The sequence below is a fragment of the Eleutherodactylus coqui genome, chromosome 2, assembly GCF_035609145.1.
Source record: "Eleutherodactylus coqui strain aEleCoq1 chromosome 2, aEleCoq1.hap1, whole genome shotgun sequence".
NCBI lineage: Eukaryota > Metazoa > Chordata > Amphibia > Anura > Eleutherodactylidae > Eleutherodactylus > Eleutherodactylus coqui.
In genome coordinates this window covers 260518837-260535703 of record NC_089838.1, presented here as the reverse complement: position 1 = coordinate 260535703, position 16867 = coordinate 260518837, and the positions used below count along the sequence as shown (strand labels likewise).

General features: G+C 43.0%; 1 protein-coding gene across 5 annotated transcripts in view; it reads right to left on the bottom strand.

Annotated features, from left to right (window-relative positions):
• Window positions 1-16867, bottom strand: part of LRRK1 (leucine rich repeat kinase 1) — a 129138-nt gene that overhangs the window by 88485 nt on the left and 23786 nt on the right. For 4 of the 5 annotated variants that reach the window (XM_066592869.1, XM_066592873.1, XM_066592870.1 and 1 more), the window contains exons 3-4: window positions 2330-2493; window positions 165-336 (exon numbers count right to left, since the gene is read on the bottom strand). In XM_066592869.1, coding sequence (XP_066448966.1) covers window positions 165-336; window positions 2330-2493 — 336 coding nt within the window. The remainder of the gene's footprint in view (window positions 1-164; window positions 337-2329; window positions 2494-16867) is intronic. The other variant, XM_066592872.1, reaches the window with a different exon arrangement.

Genomic DNA, 16867 nt, shown 5'->3' with positions numbered 1-16867 from the left:
TTCAAGCTTTCATTTCCTGAACATCTGCATTTTTTCAAAAGATGTTTAACAACTTTTTTTTAATTAAAATCTTCTATCAACAAAGACAAGAACCTGTAGATCACAAAAGGTTCAGTACTTCCTGAAACATTCTGTGGCACATTTAATAATCATGTTATTTATACCTGGCAAGGAATCAAGTAGCAATGTTACAGTATCCCCGTGACCATAATGAGCCGCCATTACAACTGGATTGTCGTCGCTGGGGTCAGTTGGCAAAACCACATTAGCCTCAAGAAGCAGGTAACGTACGGAGGGCACATCCCCGTAAGCAGCTGTGATTCGAAGAAGCTGGAGCTATGCAAAAAAGACAACAGTTACGCAAATTTTTAGTGCATTTTTAATATATTAGCCTTCAGTGCTGTATTATATAGGGGAGGTCCAGGCCATCCTCCACCTCATAGGCTGCAGAATTTTGATGGCTAAGGGACTGATCCATATTTTGCTGGGAAACCAATGGGGTTACCAAAGACAGCCCACAGCCACTGTTTACAATCATAGGTACTATGCTTTCCACTAACTGTTGAACTTAAAGGGGTTGTCTGGTTACTTGACAACATCCCTTTAATCGTGCTCACTGTAGAAAAATAAGCTCAGCAATACTGACCCCTCTTCTGCCATTAGGAACCAGCGCCAAAGCCCTGCTGTCTGTTGTGACAGCTGACATCACTAGAAGTCAGGTGACCGCTGAAGCCAATCAAAGGCTGCAACATGACCACTTGTTTTTCTGGCATCAGTACTCACATTGCAACAGGCACCGGGACCATGGCAGGGCTGCAGTTCTTGATATCGGTGGTGGCAGATGGCCAAGTATTGATCAGCTTGTCATTGTACGACACTGGTTACTAATGAAGGGATGCTGTCCGATAACTGGACAACCCCTTTAAAGGGAGATAAAATGTACCTCACTGCTAAAAGACACCCAAGGTAGCGTTTACCCCCAAGAAACAAAGGATTGGGAATTCTGAAAATCAACATGCCCAATCTTCTCTCCCAATGGCAGATGGTTGGGCTGACTCTCCCTCACGCACATTAGATGGTTGGTGGGTTTGATCAACTTTAATTTAATATGGTTAATCTGCTTAAACCCAACAATAAGATGTAAGTGAATAGACAATCTTTTTTTCTACTTTGTGGTAGTATACAGAAAATAATATGTATAGTCTATTTTATTATAATTGATGTATAGTCCCAGTTCCTGCCACATATACTGTATGACTTCACCCCACGTGATCTCACAGTTGATATGACTGTACCCATAATTTGTTTAAGTCTAAAAATTGGCACTTCCTGCTGCACCTGCTGATGTTCTATACAGAGAAGACTTTAGACTGCATTCTTGTCAAGATATTCATACTTGTGAAATGGCCAAATATATATCATCTTCTTCTTACAGCCAACTCAGCAATTCTAAGCTAACCAGACCAACTTTCTATCGAGTCTACCCAAATTATTTCTCAATGATAGAAAATAGGCAACATCAGAGATTCGGAGCCGATAAATCCTGCTCATTATAGTCTTTATGTTATTCCTACTGTCATGTAGAGTAAGGTGTAGAGTATAAATGTTGCCAGATAGTCTTATTACTGCAAGTAAAATGGTAGGACATTATTTTGCCATCATGTTCCAGCAAAATACTGCCTTGTTAACCCCTTTAGTGGCACAGCCGGAAAATCTCTGGGGCTCGCTGCACTTACCATGCAGTTAAAACTTGGAAGATTTCCGTGGACAGCTCTAGTGCTGAAATGTGCAAAGAACTGAGCGGTCATCTGAAATCTTCCAGGGTTTTTACTGCATACTCAGCGAAGCAAGCCCCAGAGATTTCCCTGCCATAATATGGTAATAATAAACCTGCCACTAAAGGGGTTAATGAGCAGAGTACATGTGTGGCACATCAGAGGTTGAGAGGTCTTAAAGTGTAAATGCGCTTTTCAAAAAAACCTGCTATAGGTACAGGTCAGTAATTTTGACCACTGGGCAGTCCAGCTGCTTAGACTCAAACTGATTGCTAGAATGAGCCAGCTGCAGGTCGCTAGCACTGTCACTGCTCGCTAGCTGAAGACGGACTCAACAGAAAGTCTATGGGTCGGTATTCAGCTAGCGAGCAGTGACAGCGCTCAGACAAGCACTTCAGCTGGCTCGTTCTAGCAATCGGTGAGGGTCTCAGCAGCTGGACCTCAGCAATCCATACTTTTGACAAGTTCCTATGTCATAGCAAAAGTTTTTAGAAAGCGCAGTTACACTCTACCTGACAACCTAAATTTTCCCAAAAGTTTGTAAAAATCCATACCTTTTCAGGCCGTGGAAGGTTTTCCTCACAAGCAGTTTTTACCAAGTCCAGTGCTTTATCACTCTGCCCTTCAGAGTATACCGCCTGGATCTCTGCTACCACTGGGCTCTGGTTCACTACTAGCTCTGTGGGAATGGACTGCTTGTTTCCCATACCTGTGGAGCCTAAAGCAAAAAACAAATAAAAAAAGTGCAGAAACTTTTTAGTACATTACAATATGATAAAATTATCAATAAAAAGCAAAGTACCAAGTTATTTTCATTTTAATACATTAAGTAATACATATTAATTCATATTAATACATTAGGTAGATAACTATTTGTTAGTACCATTAACATAATGCCATATAAGTAACAGCCTAAGGCCGCCTGTCCACGGGCGTTGTGTTCTAACGCAAGTGAATTTCTGTGGGAGAACATGGTTGTCCCGCGGCAGCAAGTGGGTCTATACACTTCTGTATGGCCATATTAATGCACTTTGTAATGTACATTGTGCATTAATTATGAGCCATACAGAAGTTATAAGAAGTTTTTCACTTACCTGCTCTGTTGCTGGCGTCCTCGTTTCCATGGAGCCGCCTAATTTTCGGCGTCTAATGGCCAAATTAGACACGCTTGCGCAGTCCGGGTCTTCTTCTTTTCTCAATGGGGCCGCTCGTGCAGGATGCCGGCTATGTGTAGCTCCGTCCCGTGCCGATTCCAGCCAATCAGGAGGCTGGAATCGGCAATGGACCGCACAGAAGCCTTGCGGTCCACCGAGGGAGAAGATCCCAGCGGCCATCTTCAACCGGTAAGTAAGAAGTCACCGAAGCGCGGGGATTCAGGTAAGCGCTGTGCGTTTTTTTTTTTTAAGTCCCTGCATCGGGGTTGTCTCGCGCCGAACAGAGGGGGGGGGGGGGGGGGGTTGGAAAAAAAAAAAAAAACGTTTCGGCGCGGGACAACCCCCTTTAAAGTCACTGCGATTTTCCATGATGAACCTATCATTATAATAAGTTCATCGCAGAAAATCGCATATTGCAGATTTTTATACGCGAGCGGAGAAACGCAATGGGTTTGTGTACATCAGGCTGCGCTTTCCACAGTTATCCTATGGAAAGCGCTTCATGCATTACCCGCCTGCAGACTATCACTGCAATGAAGAATTGCCCATGCACAGGGGGCCTAAGTCACTTGCCACTCCAACACTATTGTTCCAGTGGTTCCCGCAGGTCTTGGTTTACTGCAGCAATAACATGCATACATCCAACATGCCTGCTGCAGTCGATCATAGACAGTAGCGTTGATTCTTGCATGCATGGCATGAGACCACCAAAGGCCAGACTGGCGGTAGAGGTCACGTGAATATACGGCACATCACTGATGCTGCAGAGTAAACAAAGACCAGTAGGGATCATCACAGCGGTAGGGGATTTCAACAAGTAAAGGCTGTTTTTTCTTTTTCAAATTTAAAGGGGTTTTCCAGGCAACGCTCAATGTCAGTGCCAGGATACACCCATTGACATCAATTAGCGCTGCACCTACAATTACGAGTGCCAGGCACTACACAGGAGTCAGAGCAGTGGCTTCTGTTCAAACCCCAATCTGGACGTTGCCTGGAAAACCCCTTTAAGCACATCTATTGACATTAGCCAATTTTGTTTTTCAATCCCAGACAATCCCCTTCCTTTTACACTGGTGGGAATTGAAAGTGCACAGGTCCATGCAGAAGGTCAACGGCACATGATGGCAGTTACTGATAGATGGACAACTACAGGGCAAATCCGAGCCATGGATGGAGTCCAAGTAACCACAGACAATTTCAAACTGATTGCTTGAGGATAGGTTGCATACTCGGACCCACATGCAGTGTTTTCCCATTAACCTGATTTCACTGCCAGCGACTCACCTAGTGTACTGCTAGACACAACTGGACATATGAATGGAGAAAAGCTGTGTTTAGTGACAAGTCACAATTTTGTTTGGTGCAAAGTGATAATCGTCAACGTATCTGTCTGTGTTTTGGAGAATGGGTCCATCATGATGTTTTAAGAGTGCCACACAGGTCCAACCCCTGGAGTCAGCATTTTGGGGGCAATCCCTTATGACAGGACTGGGTTGGTGGTTGTTGCAGTCAGCATGTGGACAGAGTGGAACTCTGTTTTCATACCATTTTAGATGGTGGGTCTTCCAACAGAATAATGCCATCCACGTACTGAACCCATCACAAGACACACCTTGCAAGGTGTCACAACCCTGAATTACCCCTAGATTCATCTCCAATGGAGCATGTCTGGGACGCTATAAGTAGTTGCATGTCACATGGCCTCCCACTACAAACTGTGCAAAAACTGTTCCAATTTGCTACAATTTATTGTGGGTATGACTGGTCATATCTAGCATGTTTCATGAAATTCCACCAAGGGTGTAATGCGTTCAATTTCTAGTAGTGTATTATGCATAAAGATACCGTGCTTCCCCAAAAATAAGACACTGTCATATTCATTTTTGCCCCAAGAGAGGCACAGTGTCTTATTTTTGTGGGGGTGGGGAGCTTCTACTCACCTGCCTCACAGTGCTGGCCTCTGGCAGCGATGCGGAAGTCTGCAGTGTCCTCCCCGCTGATATATCCTCCTCTTTCTGGTGACAGGGCTTTGAATATCCTGCCTCCAGCAAAGCGAGCACAGTGATTGGATCGAGCACCAGCCAATCACAGCCGATGCTCAATGAGCCAATCGCAGCCATTCAGTGATGTCATTCAATGAATGGCTGTGAATGATCAAGCGCCGGCTCTGATTGGCTGGTGCTCGATACAATCACAGCACTTGCTTTGCTGGAGGTGGGGTATTCAAAGCTCCGTCACCAGAAAGAAAAGGATTTCTCAGCATAGAGGATACGACAGCTTGCCGCAGCGCCGGGGACCATTGCGAGAGACTCAGACGCCGCGGGCCAGATGAGTATTGATGGGGTTTTTTCTCATGTACTTTAGCTAGGGCTTATTTTCGAGGGAGGGCTTATATTTCAAGCCTCCCCAAAAAACTAGGGTAGGTATTACTTTCAGAGAAAAACAGTAGTAGATCATACCTTTCTGTATTGAACAGTTGTCTGTGACTATTAAGGTATCCCTGTTAAAAAGCTTCAAACTGCAGTGCCATGATATAGATGGAGGAACTTCTTCCACAAGTTTTAGAAAGGGGTTAACCTGCTTACACATTACAGTGGTCGGTAAGTCAAATTCTCTGTGATTGCCCTGTGAATTGTTCGGCCACGGTAAAACAGTCTGCTAACTGGATAGCTGGGTCCCTACAGTAAATGCAATGTTCCTGCCTCTGTTCTATTACCTGACAGATCCCACTAGCAAATGGAAAGATTTCAATAAAAGAAGGCAACTGCATAACATGTGTTCACAGATAGCTCAATAAGATCAAACCGTGTCTGTCGGTTCTTCTATGCTACAGTATGCTTCTATTATGTATGCTTCTAGTATGCTACAGTAGCATCGGAGAGAGGGGTAAATGTTGAACTTAGTCTTTTATGATCTACTTCGGTATTTTTAGGTAAAAAGCTTTTGAACCGGCTGGCCAGACTCAACGATAAGTCACGTGGGTCAATCTCTTGTGTGGGTGGAGAGAAGCCAGCTTTCTCAAGGACTCTTGACAGCAATTAAAAAGCTTTTTAACTAAAAATGCAAAATTTAAAATCATAAAAAGAACTATTTTACATCCCAAACTCAGAATCCGCCACCTCAACCTATGCTGCCCTCAGATGGGGTGTTCGGGAAGACTTGACTGATGTTCTTTAAGATTTAGAATGGAACATTTTTTTCTTCATTGGTCTTGAACAAAAGAAAAACGGTGTAGACCACAGCAAGCATCATATCACTGCTTCTCTGCTACCTGTGGAATACATATACCATCGTGCTTATGTCTGGTCGATATATGGGCAATATATCTACTTTTGTCGATACTAGTTTTTATAAGCAAGACGATTTATACGTCACTACTGCCAACAAAAAAATAAGTGGTTGCCAGTAGCAATCAGATGACAGATGTAAAATAGTTCTCTGGCAAAAGCTGCTGAACTCGGAAATGGCAGCATTGGCGTAAGGAAGACTTTGGGGAAAACACATTCAGTTTCTGATCAAAGTCAATGCTATAGCTATAAAGGTGTAGAGATTCCAGTCTCGGCTGGTACCTAAGGAGGCCCAAAGATTTGTCTGCACATGAAAAGGCAGCAAATAACATGACATGATATAAGGATAGTCTGGAACAGATTTGCCAGGAAGCATCAAGCTTTTCCTATGTCTGGAGATCCACTTTCAGTTCTGTTATGCAGGCAGTACACATAAGGCATGGGGATGTCAACGACTGTTGGAGAAAGCAAAAATCCTGACAGATGGGGTTTTTCTTAGTACTCATTATACAAGATAAATATAGAAGCTTTTGACTGTAGCTAGTAGGAGACAAGACTTAGAAATCACATTGTGTCCTCTTATCTTACAAGGAGGGGGAGGACAACTGGGAAATCGTGACAAAACATAAAATGATAAAAAAATAAGGGATTTCTTACAGAAAGGACGGTACATCTGAAGCCAGAGTGCCACAGCCCTATCAATCTGATATTGATGTCCTAGCCTAAGGATGGGTCATCAACATCAAAGCCAGAAACCCCTGAAATCCAACGGGTCCCAGTGCTTCTAGTTCTGGAAGGGTCGCTGTAGGGAAACAGAAGCTTTCTTCTGGTTCTCAGGCTTACATAATGCAGACGCATTCTGACTATTGCTGCTTGTTAATTATTCAGCAAATTTCAAGTCACCAAGACATCTGAGAGGACTCCTGAGGTTTATATCAATAGCATGGCAGTTTCTGAGCCTCTTCTCCCAGTTCTGAAGGACAAATTTATTCTTAACTCTGACACTCAAGAACTGAAAAGCTGCAATATTTTTCGCAAAGACAAAAAAAAGAGAAGAAGAGAAAAAAAACTAAAATTCAGCAATTCTTACAATTAATTTCTCAAACACATTAGGTGTATACCAGCCAAATCCACCGATTTCGATAGCGCCGGTCATTCGGCCAAAGCTGGCTGCACAAGAAAGTAATTCGCTGCTTGCCGCCCACAAGCAGCGTGCAACAAGTACGCAATGACATTGCGTGCTTACTGCATTGCAATCGGCTGCCAGCAGCATCTTGGCATGTATGCGCGCCAAGACGGAACATGCTATAACAACATTGTCGTGTTAAGGAGCCCTAAAGCATATGATGGCCTCCCGACTCTCTCCCCACTGGAAATCTCAGGACAGATAAGGATGCACTCAAAATTAAAGGGATATATAATAATTAGAGATGAGCAAACGTACTCGATAAGGCCGATTTCGCAATCGAGCACCGCGATTTTCGAGTACTTCACTACTCGGGTGAAAAGTACTCGGGGGCGCTGTGGGTGAGCGGGGGCTTGCAGAGGGGAGTGGGGGGGGGGGGGGAGAGGGAGAGAGAGAGAGCTCCCACCTGTTCCGCGCCGCTACCCCCCCGCTCCACCACGCCCCGCCCCACAGCGCCCCCGAGTACTTTTCACACGAGCAGTGAAGTACTCGAAAATCGCGGTGCTCGATTGCGAAATCGGCCTTACCGAGTACGTTTGCTCATCTCTAATAATAATGTTACCTATGGTTGATTCTGTGTAAACAATGCCTTAAAGGGGTTGAACCACTACAGCAACCTCTCCTATATTCACAGGATTGGGATAAATGTCCAATTGGTGGAGGTCCAACCACTGGGACAATCATGATCATGAGTACAGCAATGGACATGTGTGCGCCATTCATCTCTACGAGACTACCAGAGACAGCCAAGTCCATTGATGTGGATAGGAAATCAGTTGCTATGATGGTCTAGCCTCCTTTAAATTGGTACTGAAAATCTTCATAAGTGGAGAAAAAAAAAGAAGTATTGAAAGAGATGCAAATCACTAAAAGGCTTAACCCTTTCCAATCCACTGTCTGACGTCTAAAGACATTATGATTTAAGGCTGTACAGCTCTGATGTTGGACGACGTCCATCAGGGTTCTCTTACTGTATGTTGCCAGCCTCTCTGCTGTCCAAGCCTATTCAACGTGTCACCTCATGCAGTACTGGCTTTAGCCAGCATATTGCGCCGTTGTATAACGGCAGAAAAAGAGTAAGCCCTCTAGGAAAATCAGGATACAAATTGGATTGGAAAGGGTTAATGCACACGTGTGTATTACAGTTCCTCTTCAAGATGTACGAAGCAGTAATCTGGAAGCCCCAGACCTCCATGGGGCCTTACTGTTATGGAGTCACCATACGGTGGCACACCAAGTGATACTTCTCTACAGTAAAGAGCCGCAGGGACTCCATACGCCTCTGTGCATGCAATCTTAGTCCCATAGACACACAGCAAATAGTAGCCAAACAGCAGATAAAAGGCTAACATTTCTCCGGACCACCTCAATGGATTTGTGTACTAAGCGGTTACAACAAAAATACAGGACACAGAAAGCATAGTACTCACCCACTATACATCACGAACATAATAAGTCATTTCCTATAGCACCTCCAGAGCTGCATTTAAACAGCAACAACTTTTATGGATGACCCAATGCCTCTACCTTCGACCTTCAGCACAAAATAAGTCATTCGCACCATATGCGGAAGATAATGCTGAGTGAATTCAGGACAACTCTGCTTTCTCCAGAGCAACACATGGGAAGCAACTGAGTGCAATTACACAGCGTTCATGCAGAAATCCTCTGCTACTTACACAACATGCACATGTGATAATACCGTGTAATACAGGTAGGAGCAAAACGGAGGAAGACAACGGACCTTTTCATCTTTTGGAAGCATCAGCTGGTTGAGTGGATCCGACTACATGAAGAAAAACATCTTTCACAAAAGCACAAGCTGCTGTCATATTCTCAGTATGGATGTAAATGACTTCTCTGCAGTGAAAGCATCTCTGGATACAAGGACCTTGTGCGGATGCTCGCTCACCTCCGACAGGCGGAGATAGCAGGGAGAGAGGGAGGGGGAGACAGCTTCGTCTGAAACCTTCCTGGCAATTTTCAATTCCCTGTCCCATTAGAGAACTGTAACATAAGCTTCCGACTCTTCAAAGAGGTTTCAGCAAGATGGGATGTAAGGATAGTGCTGCTGGGCTTCTCCCGTGTCAACATTTGTCGAACGAAATTCAATGGCCCATTCCAGGTATTTTGATTGAAAAGGGTCGATTCACCCCAACGTAGTAGAGGGGGGAGAAGAACAGCTCTCAGACACTTGTACAATTCATTTCATCAATGTCAAGCAAGAGGCTGATAGACTCCGTATAAATGACATGGTGGACTGAATCGACTGACAAATATCTATGACCAGAGGAAGACCAAAAATCTACCTTGATTTGTTCCATTTCGTATTCTACAGAATTGCATTATTTTCTCAAAATACAGGAACAAAAAGTTGCAAAAAGTGGTAGTCTTATTTCTTTAATCTTTCACATGTCCAGAAAGCACCCAAGTCAAGTCCGTGCATTCATACAATTGGACTGAGCTAGAGAAGTCTGAGGATGTTCATGTCATCCTTCAATCAATCACCATTGGAAAACTTGCAAAAAAAAAAAAAATATATATAATATATTTTCACAATTTTCCAAAATTTCTCCCACACAAAATTACAAAATTCACTACACTGAAACAAGTATCTGAAAACCCCTGAAATATGTCTTGTGTGTAGAAGCAGCACTGTTACACCATATATCTCACCAGAAAAGTGCACCCACCTTAGTTACTGCCGAAGCTTAGGTGGTGCCAAGGCAGCAAACGTCTCATCAAGTGTCTGTGTTGGTGAGATGTTTGCATCTCCTGGACCATATTCTTGTCAATATGCAATTGACCGCTTTAAGGGCGCCCACCCACTGGCGTTTGCGATTTTCGCGGCGTTGTTTGCCGCGTTTTCGCGGCTTTTCCATTGACTTTCATGGGTGCATTAGGAGAAAAATAAGGACACATATGCAACTGACAGTTCCTATGTTAAAAACGCAACGCAACGCAAAACGCCAGTGGACAGGAACACATGTTATCTCTATGCCTGTGCAGGAAAAACGCAAAACGCAAAACGCAAACGCAGGTAAAAAAAACGCCAGTGGGTGGGCGCCCTTAGATCAAAGATTATTCAGTTTTTTTCTTTCTGCCACCAAGAGCCATATCTTTTCTATTTTCCAGTCAACTAAGGCCCAATGCAGACAGCTGGATTTGCATTATGGAATCCGGAGCGGGCGCCTGCCTTCGAATTCCGCAGCAAATACTGCCCATAGACATGCTATGCAAAACACACTTTTCCATGTCCAGGAGTGGAAATCAATCGCGGAGGGAAGATATCAGCATGTCCTATTTCAGCGTGATTTCTGCGCGGACGGCTTTCATTGAAGTCAAAGGAAGCCGCCTGATTTGCAGCTGTCACTGCGGACGAGACGCAGAGTCCGCGTCATCGCGTAGCGACGGCGCAGCGTCATCTGTACTGCACAAGTGCCGGCTGGCCCAGACGGAACAACCGCATTTACAGATGAAGAACCATGCAGACAGGTATGCAGGGGTCCACATGGGTCACCGGCCAGGCACCGGGTCAGACTCTGCTACGGGATCCTGCATGCTGAATCCGAGCCAGCCGTGGGCATTTGGCCTTAGCTGTCTGAGGTCTTGTTTTTGGGAGCCGAGTTGTATGTTTAATGGTATAATTGTTATGTACATTTTTGGGGGTGTCGTTTTTACAGCATTCATCCAGCAGTAATCATGTTGTGCACTTTATCTTGATAGTCAGTACAATTACATCGAATACCAAATTTATATTTTTTTTTTAACTTTTAAAAACAAATGTTAAAAAATTGCTTTCTGTCGTTATATTCTGAGACTCATAACATTTTATTGCTGATTGGGCTGTGTGAGCTTGTTTTTGGCATGGTGAAATATAGTTTTTTTTATCAATTTGTATTCCTTTTTTTTCCCCAGACAGGGTAACAAAAAGAAAAAAAAAAACAAAACAGGATACTTGCGATCTATACTTTTTTTATTTTTACAATGTTCATTGGGCAGGATAAATAGGAGGCAACAGTAAAAAGTACTAAACACAAATGATCAGGTGATTACAAGTCCAAAACCAGCAACTGAAAACTATATCTATATTTTGTATCACAGTGTATGTAACTATTAAAATATTGCACTAAGCCCTAAAGGGTTCAATAAGCATCCATACATGGCAACCCTGGGAGCCTCCACTAGACCCCAGGTTGCTATGCCAACTCCTAGGAAACTAACAATTGTGTTGGGATGTTTGGGCACTAGAGGGGGCCACTCCCCTCCAGTTGGCTACTTATAGATGTTTAGTCAGCTTTGGTAGCGGCATATAAATAGTTAATGGAGCCATTGTCAGCGATCAGAAACAGCTCATAGCCGCTGGGTATGCAGTGGACTTAGCTTCCAAGTCCATTCCATACAGGATTCGCAACTGCAGGATGTATATTTACGATATGTGGTTGGGAAGGGGTTAAATATTGTGTACAAAAACGTCATGACTTATCTATATGCACTGTGCGGAAAAAGTCTGGAGACACCCATAGAAATGGTGTAATTATGAGAAAAGTGACTTCCATTGTGGAAAAGTATTAATTGGGAGGGAAGCTGTATTTTTTGGTGGACCAGAAGTCTTTGGTGGGAGTTTTGAACTCCGCCATATTGAATACAGCTCAGGTTTTTAAAATGCGAAGGGGGTTCTGTGATATATCAATCTTGGCTACCATCTGTGCTTAATGAGAACAGCAAATTCCCATGGTACTCTCAACAGGATAGTGCACCTCTGCACTTTGCTGTGGCTGTACGCAGATGGCGGGATGTGCAACTCCCTGGGCACTGGATTAGGTGTAGACGTGTGGTAGAACAGCCACCTTTGGACTTTTATCTCCAGGGCCATTTAAAGTCCCTTGTGTATGCTGAAAAACTATACGCAATATGGTTCCCCTGAACGGTGAATTCTACAGTATGGGAAGAAATATTATATGCAGTTCTTCTGGTTGTTCCCGAAGACTGGATTAAACTATGAACCATGTTCATCCGGCAGAATGTTGGATACATCGAACATGTCATGTAAAGCACTTTGTGAAGCTTCACGCTCACCTAACTCCTAAACAAGTAAAGATTGCAAAACAGAGTTGTTTTTCTAAAAAAATCCTAGCCAAAGACTGATATACCACATGACCCGTTTCTCTTTTGAAAACGCTAAGCTGAATTCAATATGGCTCGAGTTCAAAATGGCCACTGAAAACATCTCCTCCATCACAAAATGCACTCTCCCTCCCAATAAATACTTTCACACATTCGAAGGCAATTTTTTTCATGATTGTACTAGTTAAAAGGGTGTGTCCAAACTTTTGCCTCACCATAATTTTAAATATATTCTATAGATTACACATGCATACTTTTCTGCTCACTTGACAGCATAGCGCAATGACAAGGTGTCTTTGTAATGCCACTGTCTTCCTCTTTTCATGCTCTCACAAGAATCAAGAAGAGAGTTCCTGTCACTCAGACAATGGGTAATAAAAATATTCTATCATATACACACACATATATTATACATGTGTGTATATGATACAGTAGATAGAATATTTTTTAAATATTTTAATTACCCTTTGGGTACAGAGTGACAGCAGCTCTCTTCTTGATTCTTGAAAGAGCATGAAAAGAGGAAGACAATGGCATTACAAAGACACCTTGTCATTGCGTTATGCAGTCAAGTGAGCGGAAAAGTTTGCATAAATAGGAGGAATTTCCTTGTTATGTTAGGAAATATCAAAAACTGCTGTCACATTTTCTTAAAACAGAATTCCCCCAAAATATCTCCCATCAACCAATGTAACAAACTGAGCTCTATGCACATTAATAGCTTTTGTTTCTCATCTCCATTGCCTAGATCAAGGACCTGTTATCCAAACTCAGACTGGGAGCCCACGTTCCATAACAGCTGCTGGATTCATGGGTTGAGTTCCCTTGTGAGGTTTCCTCTCAGGCCCCTACTTTAATTACAGTGCCCATACACATTAGAGAAAGGTCTCCCGAACAGACCCATTTGATGGGATCCGCAGATGATCTATCAGGTATATGGAAGCTACAAAACCCAGGCATTGGAAATGTTGGATTTCAACTTGCCTGATCCTTGGTTCCCAACAAGCACAAACCCACTGCCACAGGGATAAGGCAGCACTACATTACCTTCTCCCATTGAGGAAACGTGCATTCCCAGCCTAGCCCAGTGTGTATGGTCAAATCAAGAAGAGTACAAGTCAAGGGCAAAAATTTAGAGACTAATACAAATTTTGGTTTCCACAAAGTTTGCTGCTTAAAGTTTTTAGATCTTTTTGTCAGATTTTTCTATGGTATACTGAAGTATAATTATAAGCATTTCTTAAGTTTTTAAACTTTTTTTTGACAAATACATGAAGCTTAGGCAAAGACTCAGTATTTATAGTGTTGGCCCTTATTTTTCAAGACTTCTGCAATTCACCTTGGCATGCTGGATTCTTCTGGTCCAAATGCTGACTGATTGCAACCCATTCTTGCCTAATCAATGCTTGGGAGTTTATCACAATTTCTGCTTTTGCTTTTCCACCTGCCTTTTGAGGACTGACCACAGGTTCTCAGTGGGATTGAGCTCTGGGGAAATTCTTGGCCATGGATCCAAAATGTCAATGTTTTGTTCACCGAGCCACTTGTTATCACACTTGCCTTGTGACATGGTGTTCCATAATGCTGGAAAAAGCATTGTTCATCACCAAATTGCTCCTAGATCGTTACAAGAAGTTAATCTTGGAGGAGGTTTAGATACCATTCTTTATTTATAGCAGTGCTCTTAGGCAAAATCGTGAGCCCACAACCTTGGGTCAAGTTATTTTCTCTGATGAAGACCCTTCAGACTGTTTGGGACATCTGGAAGAATGACTGCCCAGCGAAGAAAATGTGAGCACTACCACAATTCTTGTGTCATACCAACAGTAAAGCATTCTGAGACTATTCATGTGTGTTTTTTCTTTTGTATCATCCTCAATGAATCTTCAATTGAAGAACATTCACAAACTTCACAATCTATTTCTTCTATCCATTTAAATATGACCTTTCAAGATCAAATAAATGCGACATCCTTAGTGGAACTGCAGACTGAAAATGAGATATCTGTCCCACTTACTATGTTAACTAAAATTAAGATATCTAATACATCATTGTACCTCATTAAATTAAAGGGGTTGTCTCACGCCGAAACGGTTTGTTTTTTTTCCATAGGCCCCCCGTTCGGCGCAGGACAACCACAAAGGAGGTGTTAAAAAAAAACCAAAACAACATATTACTTACCCGAATCCCCGCTCTGCGACGTCTTCCTTCTTCCTTCTTCTTCCTTCACCAAGATGGCCGCCGGGATCTTCACCCACGATGCACCGCGGGCTCTGTGCGGTCCATTGCCGATTCCAGCCTCCTGATTGGCTGGAATCGGCACACGTGATGGGGCGGAGCTACGCGATAACGTGTAGAAGGGGGCGGGGCCAGAACGCCGCTCGTGCCTGGACCGAGCAGAAGGGGAGAAGACCGCACAGCGCAAGCGTGTCTAAAAAAGCAAGAAGACAGCGAAATTAGACGGATCCATGGAGACGGGGACGCCAGCAACGGAGCAGGTAAGTGAATAACTTCTGTATGGCTCATATTTAATGCACGATGTACATTACAAAGTGCATTAATATGGCCATACAGAAGTGTATAACCCCACTTGCTGCCGCGAGACAACCCCTTTAAGGGTTCTGGCCATGGATGCCTTTCAGACAATGGTCGAGAGGGAACTGGTGTCTTTGCACCAATCCTTTGCAGCTTCATTATCTAACCTGGCACTCTCTGCATTTCGCCAAAACCCTAATACCGTATAATAATCCACTCGTCAGAAAAAGGTAGTTCAGTTGTCCCACTGGATATATATGAAAGAGAAGTCATGAACATGCTTAATGATCATAATATATAGAAAATCCTCTTTAAATCATGTTTTACAAGAAGGAGTTACCTTAGGCAAAATTGATTCAAAACAGAGTTCCTTATGATCAAACATCCTGTCTGTCCAGTCTTCCATGCTCCATCAAAAACAAACAAACAGGTCTTTCCTCCATCTTTCAGACCGATTGTTGCTGGAACTGGATCCATTATGAGAAGAGTTCTTTATGGCTGGACAATGTTTTACAACCCCTTGTTCATTGCAATACAGGATTTATTAAAGATACCATTTAACTTGTTAAAACAATTGATACCATGGACTTAGACGGACTTAGACTTCTGATTGTCACTGGATGACAAATCATATTGTTTCATTAGATTTCTCTATTCCATTGTGACAAATATAAAGATTTCTCGAATAATATGAAGGAATTTTTGAATTTCTTTTAACTAAATTTTTTTTTTCTTTAACGGGGTTCTGTCATAAAAAATTTAAAAAAAATTCTATACTTACCAGATCTTCACCTCACCGATCTTCTCCTGTCTCCTGCAGTCCAGGGGGTGGGGAGAAGGTCATCTCACCTCCAGCTGGCTGGATCTTCTGCTTCATGTGAGGTTATGTACACTGGCTGGCAGTCTTCTTCCTGCCAGCCAAAGTAAGTTACATGACAGCTCACAGGCCAGCAGGTGGAGTGCCGATCTACTTCATCGATTGCTCATTTACACTTTCTCTGAAATAAATTAGAATTCCTTCCTAGGCAGTGAACGCTACAGCACAGGGACACGACCTTCACTGACCCGGCCGGAAGGAATGTGAGGAATGCTAACTTCATAACAAGCTGGCCAGCATACGGTGAGCTGACCCCGGGGCACTGCAGAAGCTCAGCTGGGAGAAAATGTGGTAAGGAGACCGACAGGGAAGAAATAGGTGAGTATAGATTTTTTTTTTTTAGACAAAACTCCTTTAATGAGAATTATATCCAGGTCGTTGGCTGCCAATGGGGGCTCCTTTTTCACCATCACTAGTCAATCTCTATATGGCTTGTTGGGAAGAGAGTCATCTAGATCAATACACTCATCAATCCTTATATCGATAATAATTTTTGATATGCTCGTTATTTGGTCACCTCTTCCTTATTTAGCGAGATACAGGTATTTCCTCCAATACCTTTTTGTCCTTTACTGAGTTTCTGCATGATAATGATCTAAATCTTCATAGTGGAATTACATGGCTCAGATACTCCGTTTCAAGGTGCTTTCCTACCTGGAGATACTAGATCAGGATGGGTTACTACTGCACTCTATATGAAACCTAGTGGCAATACTCTTCTCCATGCCATATAAAGAATTCACCAGGGCCTGTCGTTTGTTCCTGCATGGTTAGTTATGATAAGGAATCTCTAGTAATAGATCACAAAATGAGAAAATGTGGCTATGGAACTGGTCATTTTAACAGAGCAAGACCATAGCCAATGCTAAGACCAGAAATCAACATTTGACTTCTACTCTAGTATCTTAGACTATTACTTTTACCCA